Here is a 15,760-nt window from a genome sequence, read left to right as displayed (position 1 = left end):
GACACACCATTGTAAAACACTGGCAGCTGGCTGAAACCTAGCAATGAAGCTTTCATTGTCATGCAGCTTTAGCTACACAACAATAATGGATTCCCCTCTAGTTTGGGGAACTTGAGTGTTAATTCTACACCTATTTAAAATCACAAAAATCCTTACATTACAGGAGGGAAACTGGGAAACATTGCAGTTATGCAAAACACACTAGTACCTGCCTATAATGGTTAAAGCCTGCTCATGTCAAAATAAAGTACTGCATGACAACAGTATGCAGTCCAGCAAAATGAATTTAAATCTAAATGCAAAATCTTGACTGCGAACAGGCTCGTGCGAGCAACAATTTGACAATACTACTTAAAACAGGTACTATGCACATGTGAAATTAAAATGCAAAAATACTTTCATTGCAGTCCTCAACACCTGTGACATATCTGTCTCATGAAAAGCAGCAATTAATGCATACTTGTCTTTGTTGCATAGTCATACTCTGGCCGCACAAAAGCTCGTCTTCGTTCCTCAAGTTCCTGAGATGGGATAAGGCCTGCCGGACCTGAAGCAGATACTCTTCTTGCCTGTGTAAGCAAAGAATGACACATGAAAACCTTCAGGCTTTGTAATCAAACAAATATATTAAAATTAGTCACAATAAAAACAACTACAAAAATAATGAAAATACAATTCAAATCTAAGCCAACAAGCTGATAGCATAATTGTTTTAACAGAGATACTTTAATAAAGTAGTAGATTCAACCTGATGACACTTATCAATTCAAATGCAATTAAGATCCGCTTAAGCTGGCACCACGAAACCTCATGCCAGTCTGCCTGATCTTTGACATGTGCACTTTGTTTATTAAGACTTTAGAGCCCAGCTAATGAACTGATTCATGATGCACTGCAGAGACAAAAAAAAAAGTGAAAGCTTAGCCTCAGTAGTTCAGACATGTCACCTATTCTAGAGTCATTGTGGCCAAAAAAAAACTGTTGTGCACATATGAGTTGTGAGTGTTGTGAATAAACCAAAATGCTCACTTCAGCACGTTCCCTATAAAGCACTCACTTCTGTAGTGCTGCTGCTTTTCTGAAATATTATGTGGAATTTTAGCAAACTACAACAATCTAGCAAGAATAAAAGAAACTGCAGATTTAAATGAGCTCGTACGTATCACCACCTGATGCCTGACATCTGATGAGACATGCATCACTGGCATGCTGGTGTCTAGCAGAGTCGTTGCATTGTGAAGCATAAATGCTCAAAAAACTCTGGAGGCAATCAAAGCAGCAGCAGTTTCAGCACTCTTGTGGGCAGATTACAGCCCTGCATGTATAGCAAAGGGTAAAAAAACTGTTTGCCAGGAAGCAGCGTTTTTTATTTTGCCTGATTCATCATTGATTATGCAATAAAAAAAAAGGAAGATTAAACCAAGCAAAAAAATTGATTGCTGGCTCACTTGTGACCAGTAGATGTGCTGAAAGAGAGGTGCATGAATACTTCAGACTATAATTTTGTACCTACCTGCCACCAGTTTGGATCCTCCTGATTGAGCACTTGCAGGATGTCACCCTGCTTGAATGGCAACCCAATTTCTTTACATGGTAGAAGGGTATCTTTAGATGGCTCATATGTGTACAGTGCTTTCACAAAACACTGCAAAATAAAGTACCATTCAAGCACACACACAAAAAAAAAAGCCTCACATTTGTAATATGTCAGTTGATGTCACAGACACATACCTGAAATGTTGGCAGGTTGTCGTGATATGAGGGGAGGATTTTGAATGCAACACTGCCTTGGGCCTTTTTCAGTTGCAGCTGCAGCTGCTCAGGCGTGTGAACTGGCACTCCATTGACCTCCAAGATTGTATCACCAACATGTAACAACCCTGAAATATAAGCAAGGTGTCCACAATACTAAGTTGCATTCCCTTTAACACAACAAAATGTGCATGTTCTGAAAGTTCCTTTTAAAAGTAACCATGAGGAAACACAAACTGAATGTTCTAAATGAAATAACTAGTACAGACATGCCTTCCTCTGTTGAACATTCAGTGTATGTCATGACATGAGGTTTATACTTAGCATGCCTTTACCACACTTTACAGTTAAGCATGCTTTGACCTTCACACCTCAACCTATATTGAAATTGAAAACAGAAAATGCAGTGACGGCAAATTTTTTTGGTAAGCTTGTTCATCTCTTTCCTCACAGCAGGGTTCAGATGTCCAGTAAGACATGAGACCATTCCTATACCTTTCCTTTCCTCAAAAACCAATTTATTTATTATTTCAACATAAGTAACCCCTTGAAAAAAAAAAAGTCACAAGAACTTAAAAAGGCAAAATACATTATCATGAATACCACTAAAAGGCATAAAACACATATCCAAATCAGAAAAGTAGCTATGATATTACTTTAGTTCTTTAGGGACTAACAGACAGCAAATACTACCATTCTGGTATTCATTATTGTTCCACAAAAGGAAAAGATTAGAGCTAGTAACAAGTAGAAAAGAATCCTCAAATCACATGAAACCATATTGCACAAGGAAGGTCGGGAAGTCTGATACTGCCATAAGCATCACAATCAGTCAGTCAAGAAATCTACTTCAAATCCTAGCATCTAGTGAAAAAGAAAGCTTGCACTCAAACTCACCTTGCCTATCAATGATTCCACCAGCAAGGATGCGAGCTATCATCAAATTGTCATCCTCAACTCGTACCGTTATCCCCTGAAAACATTAAGCAAAAGCACCTCTATACCACATGTGTGCAGAATCACAAAAGCAGCAAGCTGGAAATGAAACAGCCACTCACCAAGGGTTCATCATCATTCTTTCTGATTCCCACCATCCTGATAGTGTCATTCAGGGTCTCAGGTGCCATTGCTGGTGCCTCCTTCTCAAGTGCTAGTGGTTTAGCAGGTTCATAGCTCTTTGTAGCTACAGCATCATGGGCGTTGAGCAAGGCCTACCATGAACAAAAGGAGAACCATCAAAAACAAAATACAAGAACTCACTGCAGTCTAACTCCAAATGCTCATTTGGTAGTAATTTTTATCCCTCTAGCTTTCACTGTTTTTCTTGGTGCATATATTAAGAATGGTAAATTTATAAGCAAGGTAAAGTGTTTTACAATTTTGATCTCAATAAACCTTGAAGACACATATGGCACGATTTTCCAGTAGCTTTTTTTACAAATTCTACGGCTAATGCAACACTTATTGCAGAGAATTGTCAACACTCTGTTATTTAAAAGATGTGAAACAAAAGAAACCTTGCAGGTAGATTTATTATGTGAACCTATAAGCAAAGGTAAAAACCCCCTTCTCTGCTTTGAACAAAATTTTATCCCTGAAGTGACAAATCTGTTATATTAATCACTTAGGGCATTACTGAATGACAAAAATGAGTAATAAACAAAGAACGTCAACAGATAACACCAACTGGGTCACTACTGAAGTTTGAAGCTGAGGAGGCAATACATTTTTATCACTCATGGGCATACTCAAAAAACAATGCCAAACACCCCAAGATGCACCCGAAGTGACCGTCTAATGAATTAAAATTCATAATAAATACAAGGGTGCCCAACCAACAGGTTATAACTATTCATGGTGATACAGCAGATTCAATTATAGCCCCTAGCAATAACTGAACATACCAAACATTTTTCATATTGGACAGACAAGTAAGAGCCCCAAATTAGTTCCTGTGCACTCCAAAGGTAACAAAGTGCAGTTTATCAAATATGAAGGGCTAAGCAGTCATGGAGACTGCATTGTTCCAATATTCTCTAAGGTTCTCCATTTTTCAAATAAAAAAAAAGCAAATATAAAAAATTTCCGCAAGGAAGACTTCTCACACATATTCAGCATCGCTGCAAAAGTGGCAGAGCTCACACTCAAAAGCAGGCACAACACTACATGTAGCATACAAGCGTGGAAGAAATGGCGGAACTTTCGCAAGTTTTTCCCCAACACTGGCCTCATTTAGAACACTGCGCTCGGCCACATTACTGGTGGCTCACGTTTCTGGTTAAGCTTGCGGGTGCAGGTGAAAAGTCTATTGACTGCCGTTGTAGTCTGTGACTTTGTGCTAGCACCAGCCTTTAAAGCCAGTTTTACACTTAATTTTTATAGAAGAAAAAAAAAACAAGACCCTTTCAAAAATCTTTTTAAGCTTCATTAGAAAACCTGCTTATCAAAAGAAACAAAGATTCACTTCTTGCTTACCTTGGCCATGAACAACTGCCATGAATCAATTCAGTTGGTCTATTTACACTATTGCAACAAAAGTTAAGAAACGCCCATGTGCAGTTTCACAACAGCTATCCAAATGCAATGCCAGGCCACAGAGGCAACACCAACCTCAAACACACAGCCCACTAGGCTTGACAAAAGAGTGTGAAACTACACCAGGGGTAAGACATGCAATATATATTTTTCACTGTTGTCAATAAGGCCAGACACTAAAGAATAATTTCAAGAAAGAGCCATACTGAGAAGTGAGGACCACTAAGAATGTTGGCGAGCTCTTGGGCGTCACGACCACTGACTCTACGGCAAGCCTGGCAGACATCCCTCAAAAGTTCTACATTGTTTGTGGAGACAGGCTTGAAAGTGGTAGTTTTCTCTTCAAGATGATCTTGGACCTGGTAGACAAAGAAAGAAAATTTAACTGAATTTATCAACTTTACATGTATTTCACAGCAACAGAACCGACCAACTTTATTTACGGCTCATAATGGATGTCACCGTAACACCTAATAACCAAATATTGATGCTAAAGATCAAAACGATGCCAAGTAATTGTGCTTTGTTTTTGTACCGTGATACACCAGGAACTTCTTCATGTAAGGTTACAGCTGGAACTTTCATTTTAAATAACACGCTGGGGTTACCTCCTCAACTCATTTTGGCTAACCACTCACCTGAATACCATTAGCACTTCAAATGCTACACATATCCTCAGTCAGCATACAAGGTATCACATTGATCAGTGCACATTTTGTTGACATCGACCTCCTCCATAAACTTTTTAATATTAAAAGTCGACCAGTTCTCATTACACTGAAAAACTATGCAAAAATAAATATACCATGGTACTGGCTCTTACGCCAAACTGCGAATACCAGTACGCCAATGTGTTTCTGACATTTCTAGACCTTTTCCGAATCAGAAACTCTTAACAGTGCCTCAGAAATTACATTGATGCTATTTCTGAGGCACTGGCCCCACTCTAAAATTAATTTTCTCATGACTACTGTCTGGTGAAAGACTCTCCATATCTATGAATGTAACATCATGTAAATGATTTCAACAAGTAACTTCAACCTCATCTCAAACACAGAAGGCAACATATCAGCAAAAGGGTAAAAAATAGCAGAAAAGAAAATGAATGCAAAATATTTTTCTACCTGCTGTTCACTGATGTCTTATTCTTCTGCACAACTCCAGAACAGTAACACATGATTAGCACAGCACTACATAAAAAAATACTCAAGTGCGCAATATAAAGTCTTCACAGCATAAAATGAAAGAAAAAAGCAAGAGGAACACACACGTCTTTTGCCTTCATACTTTTGTGCTGCAAACACTTGATATTATGGATCTTAAAAAACTGGTCCAAGCAACTTTCCTGCTTGAGTACAATGATGACAGCACGTTGAGCTAGCAAGCACAGGATGAAAACAATGTAATTTGTGCCTCATCAAAAACCTTATTACAATGCTGAAATGCATTCAGAATGCCTCCATTCTATGCAACTAACTGGACTTAGCAAAGATCAGTAAAAATAAATGAATTAGCACAATGTACCTAAATTGCTCACTAATAACAACCACAGCGATGATGTAGACAATATGACCATGATAATAAATGCCATGCCAATTACACTCTTTTAGCTTTCTGACAGAGAGAGGGCAGTGACTCCAATGCCTTGTACAACATGCATAGATGCCCAGCTGCAAGGGACGTTGCTATTAACATGCAAAATGCCAGCCTATGAAGTTGCAGAACCTAGCTTTTTTCAACTTCCTCGAATTTCGCTGATCACTATTCCAAGTTAAACAAAAACTCGAAAGTAGTAATAAAATGTTGAATGCCCTTATGATGATAAACGACAAGATGTGACAAAAATTTATGAAAGTGCCATACCTGCACTAAGCAGCTCATGACAGGCGATTCCATGAGACCTTTGAGAAAAATGAGGTCAGTGTCCCGAACACCCACACGTCCATTGAGGTCCTCGATGTTTTCCCTGACATGCTGAAAGGCAGCTGAAGAATAAAGTAAAAAAGACTGAATGACTGCTTTAGCAACTCGAGAACAGGAAAATTTGTTAAGTTTTCAGCAGTGGTTACAAATGGTTACCAAGGCAATTATCACAAAACTATGTGATAATTATAGCAAAAGACAGATTTTACACCAAAAATGAAGAAGATATGAAGCTTAGATCATTTCTTTTTCATTTGTGGTTGTCATCCTAAATTTTTCTTAATTCATTGAATGCTTAAGTCGCATACATTTTAAATAATGGAAGCGCCATAGATTGCCTTTAATGTATCTAGCTGCCATAATGTGCACTACATTCACATGCCATATGCACTTTTGCACCTGACCACCACCACATAACAGATTGCTATATTCATAAAATGAATATATATCCAGCCTAGGATTGGATTGCAAAACATTTATTTCGTCAGAAGGCAAAATGCAGATGATCCGATTTAACCAGATTAGAATAAATGACATGTTCAAACAGTTTACACGAGACACTCGTTAATGATATGGGTCTGTAATTAAGAGCACAATGAGCATCACCAGACTTGAATATTGGTACCACCTTACAGTCCCCGGGTAGCTTTCCTGAAATCAAAGATTGCGAAAACAGTGCACACAAGTAAATGGAAGAATAAACACTTGTATTCTTTAAAAATTTAGAATTTATGTCGTCGATTCCCGAAGACGAAGAAATTTTGAGATTATTAATTAGACTTTCTATACCAAGACTGTCAAACACAATCGGGTCCATTAATGGATTCTGCACAGGCTGAAAAGAGGGCAGAGAAACAGATGATTGCTGTAAAAAAGTATTTGAGAAGGCGTCGTTTAGCACTTGAGGGCATTCTGATGAAGGAATGGCTGCGCCGCTTCTATCGTTCAGAGCTATTGCTTTATGCTTGGGACCAGAAATGATGTTCCAAAATTTTTTGGCATTATCAATCAACAAAAACGGAAGCGTACTCTGGAAGAAAGCCTGCTTGGCGCTTCTTAAGGCTTTTCGATACTCAGATGTTATGGCACGATACACATCCCAGTGATCAGGGCAACCGGTGGTTTTCGCTCTACGATAAACTCGTTTTTTTTTACTTAAAAGGCGTTTTAATGCGGCAGTGAACCACGGGGAACGTTGCTTGCCTGATATGACGCGTAAAGGTATGTGTTTTTGGACGAGAAAATGAACTTTTTCTTTAAAAAGGCGCCAGTTCATTTCCACAGTACGGTTATAAAAGTTTGGCATGCACTCTCCTAAGAAGATTTCGAGTTTAGCGTTAATCGACGGAAAATTTGCCATTGTATAAACTCTGATATATTTGGGATTCGGTCGCACACGTGTGCTAGTATCTTTAAGGTCAAACTGGATGAAGGAGTGGTCACTGAGGCCTGGTAGAAATGCCAATGAATGAACTAGCTCACGAAGCGTAGTTAGAACAAGATCAAGAATGTTAGCGCTAGTAGTGGTGATACGGGTTGGCTGGGTAATGAGCTGAGAAAAATTGAAGTCAGTGCACAGATTTATGAAGCCAATCGAGTCAGGTGACGAATCCAGAGTGGAAGGGAACGCGCCAGACCAAATTATTTTTGGCATGTTGAAATCGCCAAGTAAAAAGATTGGCGAAGAAGGAAACCTAACTAAAATGCGATTGAGCACATCATGAAGTTCACTACAGAAAGACGATGGAGCATTTGGAGGGCGATAGCATGCGCAGAAGATTACGTCTCGATGATTAATGCGTATAGAGGCGCATACAATTTCTAGTGAAGAAACAAGTGACACGTGTGAAGAATGCAGATGATCAGCGACCGCTATCAGAACACCGCCTCCTATTCTGTCTCCACGGTCACATCGATAAGTAATGAAATCCTTTTCGCAGTTTAGTATTTCATTAGAAATCTTTGAATTCAGCCAGGTTTCGGTGAGGACCAGAATGTCTGCATCGCACGTGTCGATGATAGTACACAGATCATCACGCTTGTTAACAACACTACGAATATTAGAGAACAAAACACATATGTCATTTGGAAGCTCATGACCACGAGCAGGTAGCTACGCGGTAGAAAGATCGGCAGGCAAGGCACTACTATCAGGGCTGCGTGGGGATGCTTGGTTATTGATGATATTCACAGATGCTATCTGATGCCGAAATGTAGATGTAACACTTATTCTTTATGAACAATTTGTTCTGACGAATAGCGCAATTCTCTACACTTGCTTGTCCAAAGTCAAAAAGTTTACGTGCGTTGCGAGTTGATAAGCAGAAATCTTCCGTAACCTTTATCCCAGCATTTTTCATTTTGCTTCGGTCAGTAAACACGGCTTCTCGGATCTTCAAATTCGTAAACTTGACTATGACAGGACGGCATTTGTCATTCGAAAATTTACCCAGCCGATGCGCGCGTGCTATGGCCTCGCTGGGTAGCTCAAGGTCCATTTCAGAAAGAAGCTTTTCACGCACGAGCTTTTCAGATTCATCCCATGTTTCGTTTTGCGTGTCAGGGAGGCCGTGAAAAAATAGATTATGGCATCGTGACCTGCCTTCGAGGTCGTCGAGTCGTTTATGAAACGCCTCTGCTTCATTCTGTACAGCCTCAGACACTTCCTGGGTAATGTCAAAGGCGCTGGAGGCTTGCGAGGCAGCTACTTTTTCTTCGACGGCAACAAGCCTATCGTTCATTCTGGCCATCTGACGCTCAAGCTTTGTTTGTGTTTGCCGAACTTCATTGAGCTGGGAGAGTATTTCGCTATGGTTCTTGTTAATTTTTTCGTTTAAAGTTTTTAACAGAGTGACTGCGTCATCATTGGACTGGCTAGAATCTTTTTTAGGGGGCCCTGGGTTCTGTTCAATGTCGCCACCTAGGAGCAATAATTTCAGCACATATACACATTCGCAGACAATGCACATGAATACGCTTGGGCATGGCACAAGCAGCAGGTTGACATTACTTGTGCGTTTACAGTGCAAAGAAGGACATGAACTGACCTGCACCAAGAAACAGAAGAACATTGGTCGTTGCTGCATTGCTGCTGCTGTTCCATGCCCACTGAAGGCGCTCGGTGATTGCCAGTGCTTAAATGGGCGCGATCAAGGAGGTTATATTAAAACTTGGCGCGATACACTTGATGACTGTGACGATGGGGCTTGCGCGGCCAAAGGTGCAGACCACTTGAAGGCGATGGCTTCTTCCGGTGGCGTCGGGCAACATTCGCTCATTCGTAGCGAGTCGGGCTTGAGCAGTACAGGCAGCCGAAGAGGCGATACGGGGCGCTCAGTTGATGTCAGGTAGGGAACGTGCTGCCGGTCGCTCGAGTCATGACTAAGTCCGCTCCAAGATAGCATCTGCACCAAGAAACAGAAGAACATTGGTCGTTGCTGTATTGCTGCTGCTGTTCCATTGCTCCCAGCTCGACGACGGAGCTTTTGCCGAGCGGCGCACACAAAGTTACAGTGCACGACCGGTAGAGGGCGCACATCCAGGCGCCGGTTTTCGGCGGAGGATGTAAGAAAAGTTTTCTCTTTGAATTCGACGATGGCCACGCGTGCACTGCCGGAAGCCTGGGGAGAGTCGACGTCGTTATTGTCGCGAAAGCGGCCGAGGTACCCAGCACGGTATATACTGTCCCCTTCAGATCGCCGCCTCCACCGCGGAAGTGTCGCGCAGCAGCATTGCACCCGTGATTCATTAGTGAACGACACGGGGCTGATAAAACGCGTAACGCCTCGCCAAGCCCTGCCCACATCGACGCACTCAACAGCGGAGCGAATATTTTCGCCGGCAACTTTTTCCTTACGATAGCCAAGCAGCCGGCGTCCATTTACTTTCCGGCTCGCTTCCTACTGCTCTGCGGAGAACGGGGCTTCAGCCTGAATCTTACCAACTTTTTTGCGCCACCACTCATAGAGCAGAATGAAAGCAACTGATAAGAGTCAGGCGCTTTATCGAAATAGGTGAAAACGTAAATAAAACGGGAACTGGGCTATACCATAGAGTAGACAACAAAGTGTCCACAAATCAGTAAACGCTTTCAGTGTAAACAAATGCGGCCGGCCATTAGCTTCCATCAGGATATGCAGTGAGCGGCGGTCCTCGCCATTTCATCCAAAGCATTTCGTGCGGCTGTCCGCAGCCTGAGAGTGTGCTAGACGGTTCTTTTTTTATTCCTTCATTATTGGAGTTACGTCACATTGCCACCAAATTCAGAAACGGGCTATGTAAATGATCAGCAGAATGTTATAAGAAATTCAGTTGTATCACTGGCTGTTACACTAACATGCTATGGCCCGCGACGTGCATCGATGCACCAGGTATGGTAAAGGCTAGTTCGTACTGTTCGCTATATCTTCCCAATAATTTTGCTAGTTACGCATAGTGTCACGGCTATCCACCTTGGAGCATGGGATTTTAAAACTAGCTTTTGGGAGATCTGCATACAACGTTGGAAAATGCGTGCGCTGTCCGCACCGAAGCACAGCCAAAGCTGCGAGGCGAGGGCGGTGAGCGGTCAGGAACGCGTGCCACGCGCTAGGCTGCAGCTACTGAAATAATGATTGGTTTTTTGGGGGAAAGGAAATGGCGCAGTATCTGTCTCGTATATCGTTAGACACCTGAACCGCGCCGTAAGGAAAAGGGTAAAGGAGGGAGTGAAAGAAGAAAGGAAGAAGGATGTGCCGTAGTGGAGTGCTCCGGAATAATTTCGACCACCTGGAGATCTTTAACGTGCACTGACATCGCACCTACTGAAATAATAATAATAATTGGTTTTGGGGGGGAAATAATAATAATTGGTTTTGGGGGGAAAGGAAATGGCGTAGTATCTGTCTCATATATCGTTGGATACCTGAACCGCGCCGTAAAGAAAGGGTAAAGGAGGGAGTGAAAGAAGAAAGGAAGAGAGAGGTGCCGTAGTGGAGGGCTCCGGAATAATTTCGACCACCTGGGGATCTTTAACGTGCACTGACATCGCACAGCACACGGGCGCCTTAGCGTTTTTCCTCCATAAAAACGAAGCAGCCGCGGTCGGGTTCGAACCCGGGAACTTCGGATCAGTAGTCGAGCGCCCTAACCACTGAGCCACCGCGGCGGGGCACACACACCGTTCCGTTCCTGAAAAAATTATCTGGATTAGCTCCGCTAATCCAGGATATACAAAGCGAAAAATGTTGGCGTTCACTGTGTTCATTGGCGTTGGCATTGACAATGCTCTAGACGACGGTGGCCTTGAGCAAAGGGAGGGCGCATAACTGGCTTCCTGGACATGCGGACGCCTCATTCGTGCTTTGGTACATGTGGCGGTGGTTAGAGATAGAGAGAGATGTGGCCTGAATGCATTAGCGCTGACAGCGTTGTGGCTGAGATGCGGCTCTGAAGCAATAGCTAGGCCGCCGCGTTCATTTGGTGATCAATCTCTCGCGATCAACCATTAACTGCATGCTACCTCCCAGGGTTGAAGGGAGGGCGCACTGCCTATTCAGTGTGCGGAACGCAATCAAAGGAGGCTTTTGCAGTTGGACACCAACGCCACGTACATGAAAGCGAGATTGAGGTCTCCACTGACTCACGGAGCCGGTTGTGCACCTTTCCTTTCGTGAAAATGAACGGCCTTTGCAAAGTTGTCAACCCCAATGAACTCTGTGAACGCCGTCGGCTCATTTGTTTTGTTTGGTTTTTGAGGAAAGGAAATGGCAGAGTAACCGTCTCAGATATCTCGGTGGACACCCGAACCGCGCCGTAAAGGAAGGGATAAAGGAGGGAGGGAAAGAAGAAAGAGAACTGAAAATTTTAAGGCATCCCAAAAAGAGGGAGAGAAAGAGAGCTGGCCTTCGCAAGGACCGTTCGCCGGTCACGGACTGTGGCAAGTGGTCCACGGCAGCAGCGCGCGGCCCAGCGTACGGCGCTTGTTGCCTGTATGATGGACGAGCGGAATTTTTGCGAGCGGTCCGGGTGCCCAACAAACAACGATTTACTGCGTCGTCGCCGGGCTCCTACGGCATACAGGCTCCCTTGTGCTGTTGTCGATATGGCTGCGAACGAGACCGCTGGTAGTGATCTGCACGACATGCCAATCTCCATTCAGTCTATCTATCCGCTTCGTGTACTCAAACCGGCGCGTAACGATGCCTATCTTTTGACACAGCGCTGCCTGTTATAGATAGGTTCGCCCGAATTCACATCGAACGCTGAACGCATCGTCACCTTCACGTGTCCTCGTGCACCGGACGGAGGAACAGGTGTTGGTGGAAGAACAAAAACATGAAACGTATTTCAGTCGAGGCAGCATGGGCTCGACCTAAAGTAAAAAAAAATTGACTGGCGGTCACGGAGGAAGACTATATAGGAGTGGAAACTCCGCTGTCTGCGGCGACCAGAAAAGGTCACAAGCCCGCGGCGCCACTAACATGCTGGCGGCCTGGAAAGAAACTACTGAAACACAACGTCACGGCGTGCCCGCTGAAGCAAACACCCGTGTCGTCTGCTTGTCGTCTGCTTTGAGCGCGCGCCGCCGGAGCCGCCTGCCCGGGCTCTGCATTTTTTTTTTCGCTGCGGCTTCTGCGAGGCGCCGCATGCCGCCGCCACTGCGTGCGACCCCGTCGGCGCATACAATTGTGACTTTTATCTGGTCGCCTGCGCTCGCTCGCGCTGACGGGAGTTTGACCTCCTATATAGTCTTGCTCCGTGCTGGAGGTTTAGCATTTCTGAGCCCGAAATATTGTGCAAAGCATGGGTTTTTGCAGGTGGACACCACCGCCACGTACACCTGAAAGCGAGGGGTCCACTGACCCAGGGAGCCAGTTATGGGCCTTTTCTTTCCTCAAAATCTACTGAGTCTACAAAGATGTCAACGCCAAAGCTAATGAACCCAATGAACGCCGGCGGCCTATTGCTCTAGTGCCGCGTTTCTGCCACAACGTTGTTAACGCCGGCACATGCAGGGCACATTTCTCTGTCACCACCACCACTTTTTTTTTTCTTTACTGCCGGCTTGGCAAAAAACAAGATTACTCTAGGTGAAAAATTAAAATGCGTCCTCCCCCATTGGGTAGAGCGTTCATTAAATATGTTTCAAGTTTGCAAGTTCATCCATTATACCAATCCATTTTGGGGCTGTCACCCCCGCCATGTAGCTCAAAGCGCGAATGAGGTGCCCACTAACCCGGGGGGGGGGGGGGCAGTTATGTGCTTTTCGTTTCCATTCGTGACTCTCTCCGAGGCTTCACGCAAACAGACCGATTTGGCCGGGTAGGAGGCTAATAATGTTTTCGTACTAAAAGAAAGAAAATCACAAGAGGAGGTAAAGGAGGAGGAGGGGGAAAGGAATACTTATGCTACAGGGTAGGCGCCGGAGCGTCGAGCGACGCATGCGCAGTAGCTCAAATATAGAGCACCGCCACACGCACAGGGCGCCGTTAAACAGAAAAAAATACCTGCGTGCTGGCGTAGCAGACAGTCCCGGGCTGTCGACGTCATAGGTGCGTCGCGCTAACACCAATGCTATGGAGAGCAAGCTGCCGGTCTAGTTGGTGATGCATGTTGTGAAGAAGGAAGCGCAAAAAAAAAACGGACGAGGGCCGGAGCAGGGGACACAAAAAACACGTTCACGAGCGCTCATGAACGTGTTTTTGTGTCCCCTACTCCGTACCTCGTCCGTTTTTTTTTTTTGCGCTTCCTTCTTCACAACAGTGCTATGGATGAAGCGCCACAACGGCGTGTGGAAGCTAATCCTTCTGGCGCGGCGCGTAAGCGAGAGACAAGGGCGAGGGAACGGCAGCGAGCCGAGGGTGGTTGCAGAACCGCCTTAGTAGCACATTACGCATTCACAAAACAAGCTACAGCGCAACGCAAAAGCAAATGCAAAACCACCGAACGCTAACAGCCAGCGCTGATCATTGATGTTACCACGAGAGCAGTCACCCCCTTTTTTATTTTCTTTTTTAATCGCTCGGATTCATCGCGAACCATAACAAAACAAAGAAACGCGAAACCCGGCTTCTGTTTTTATGCTTATGGATGCAGGCGAAAATGCCAGAAAACTTAACAAAATCTAAGCTCGATGTTATGCAGGAGGCGGTGGTGTTAATTTACGAGTGGGATTAGCCTTACAGTGGCCTGTCAGCAGTTGCTCCGTCTGAATCACAGATTTGAATGATTGTGCCTCTATCAATTTTCCATAAGGTCAGTGTCCTCTAAAAACTTCCAAGAATTCTTTCGACCGCCGCTTAATTCGGGAGCCCTCAAGGTACACGATGCGAGAGGCGTCGTCAAACGGAACGTCCATTTTCCTCTCGTTGGCCAAGAGTTTCTCACTCTCGTCAGAAAAACATGGCCACGCAAGAAGAAAAAGTTCACATAAGAAAAAGTTCACAATAAGAGGGCACAACCAATTTTAATGGCCGCCATCTTGGATTAGAGAAACCGAAACAAGTAGAGTTTCTTACTATTAACTAGAGGGAAAGCTGGCGCCCCGCCTATGCGAGTTTGCAAGGAGCTTCCTCGATACCACCTGTACAACCAGGGGCGCTCTAAGCATCATAAGGTGGAGAGCTACCGACTGCAGAACTACAACTTTTGGCCAAAAATAATGAAAAAACACACATTGTTCGATAATCAAGATTGTCCTATCATTCAATATCCTGTCTATAAATCGCAACAAACGAGCAGAAAAGCATGTAAATGCAAAGTTTGCTCAAAATAAGCGATGACTTGCTCTCCTATTGGCGAAGCACTGCAGACCACAAAAGCCAATATTTCGTGCTTAACAGGCGCACATGTAAAAATAGATATATTTTTGAAAAAAAATGTCGCGTCAACATTTTAAAAGGTTTTTCCACAGCATTTCGGAAAAGAAAAACCTTTTATTGGCATCGTGTGCTGTTGCGTTTTCGCTACTATGGCTTTCGCGCACTACTTTTACGCCGAAGTCTGCGCGCGGAGTGCGCTGTGAATACGGAATGGGACATCTCCGTAACGCCCCTCCGTGTTCCTGAAAATAAAAACTACGGTCCCGCACCAAGTACCTCATCGCCCCATGATGCTTTGCGCGCCCATGGAGGTTCAGGTGCAGTGCCGCCAGCTTTCCCTGTAGTTAATAGTAAGAAACTATATGCCGAAACTATGCCGCCATTTCGTCCCCTGACGTCATACTCCCATAGTTCGACCTCTATCCACCATATTGGACCGTGAAGTCATATTGGCACGCGGCAGGTGGTTGTTTCTACAATGTTGTAGATGTCGCTACAAGTCTCAATGCGAGGTGCGCTGTTTTCTAGTTGCAGCCAAAGATGGCGCTTTGATCTCAGGGTGGTAGGAGACCTCATGAAATTTCGAAACGCGATGAGTAGTTGCTGCCACAGATGGCGCTGTGATCAAGGGTGGTAGCAGACCCTACGAAATCTCGAAACGTGAAGAGTAAGAGCTCACGCTCTTAAAAATAACAATGTTGCGCAGCCTCGCGATCCAGCTGCCTGGTAATGTAGCGAACTGACGGAGC

The 15,760-nt window shown here is 44.1% G+C and overlaps 1 protein-coding gene across 1 annotated transcript in view; it reads right to left on the bottom strand.

Moving 5' to 3' along the window:
• The window catches only part of LOC144115780 (protein PALS2-like), a 33,459-nt gene extending 23,950 nt beyond the window's left edge, over positions 1-9,509 (bottom strand). The window contains exons 1-8 of the mRNA XM_077650279.1: positions 9,258-9,509; positions 6,151-6,272; positions 4,494-4,646; positions 2,811-2,963; positions 2,650-2,725; positions 1,732-1,880; positions 1,514-1,645; positions 461-569 (exon numbers count right to left, since the gene is read on the bottom strand). Coding sequence (XP_077506405.1) covers positions 461-569; positions 1,514-1,645; positions 1,732-1,880; positions 2,650-2,725; positions 2,811-2,963; positions 4,494-4,646; positions 6,151-6,183 — 805 coding nt within the window. The 5' untranslated portion in view covers positions 6,184-6,272; positions 9,258-9,509. The remainder of the gene's footprint in view (positions 1-460; positions 570-1,513; positions 1,646-1,731; positions 1,881-2,649; positions 2,726-2,810; positions 2,964-4,493; positions 4,647-6,150; positions 6,273-9,257) is intronic.
• Positions 9,510-15,760: the final 6,251 nt, after the last annotated feature.

This window comes from Amblyomma americanum, chromosome 1 (genome assembly GCF_052857255.1).
Source record: "Amblyomma americanum isolate KBUSLIRL-KWMA chromosome 1, ASM5285725v1, whole genome shotgun sequence".
NCBI lineage: Eukaryota > Metazoa > Arthropoda > Arachnida > Ixodida > Ixodidae > Amblyomma > Amblyomma americanum.
Note: the sequence above shows the minus strand (reverse complement) of the source record. Positions and strands in the feature narration are given on the sequence as shown.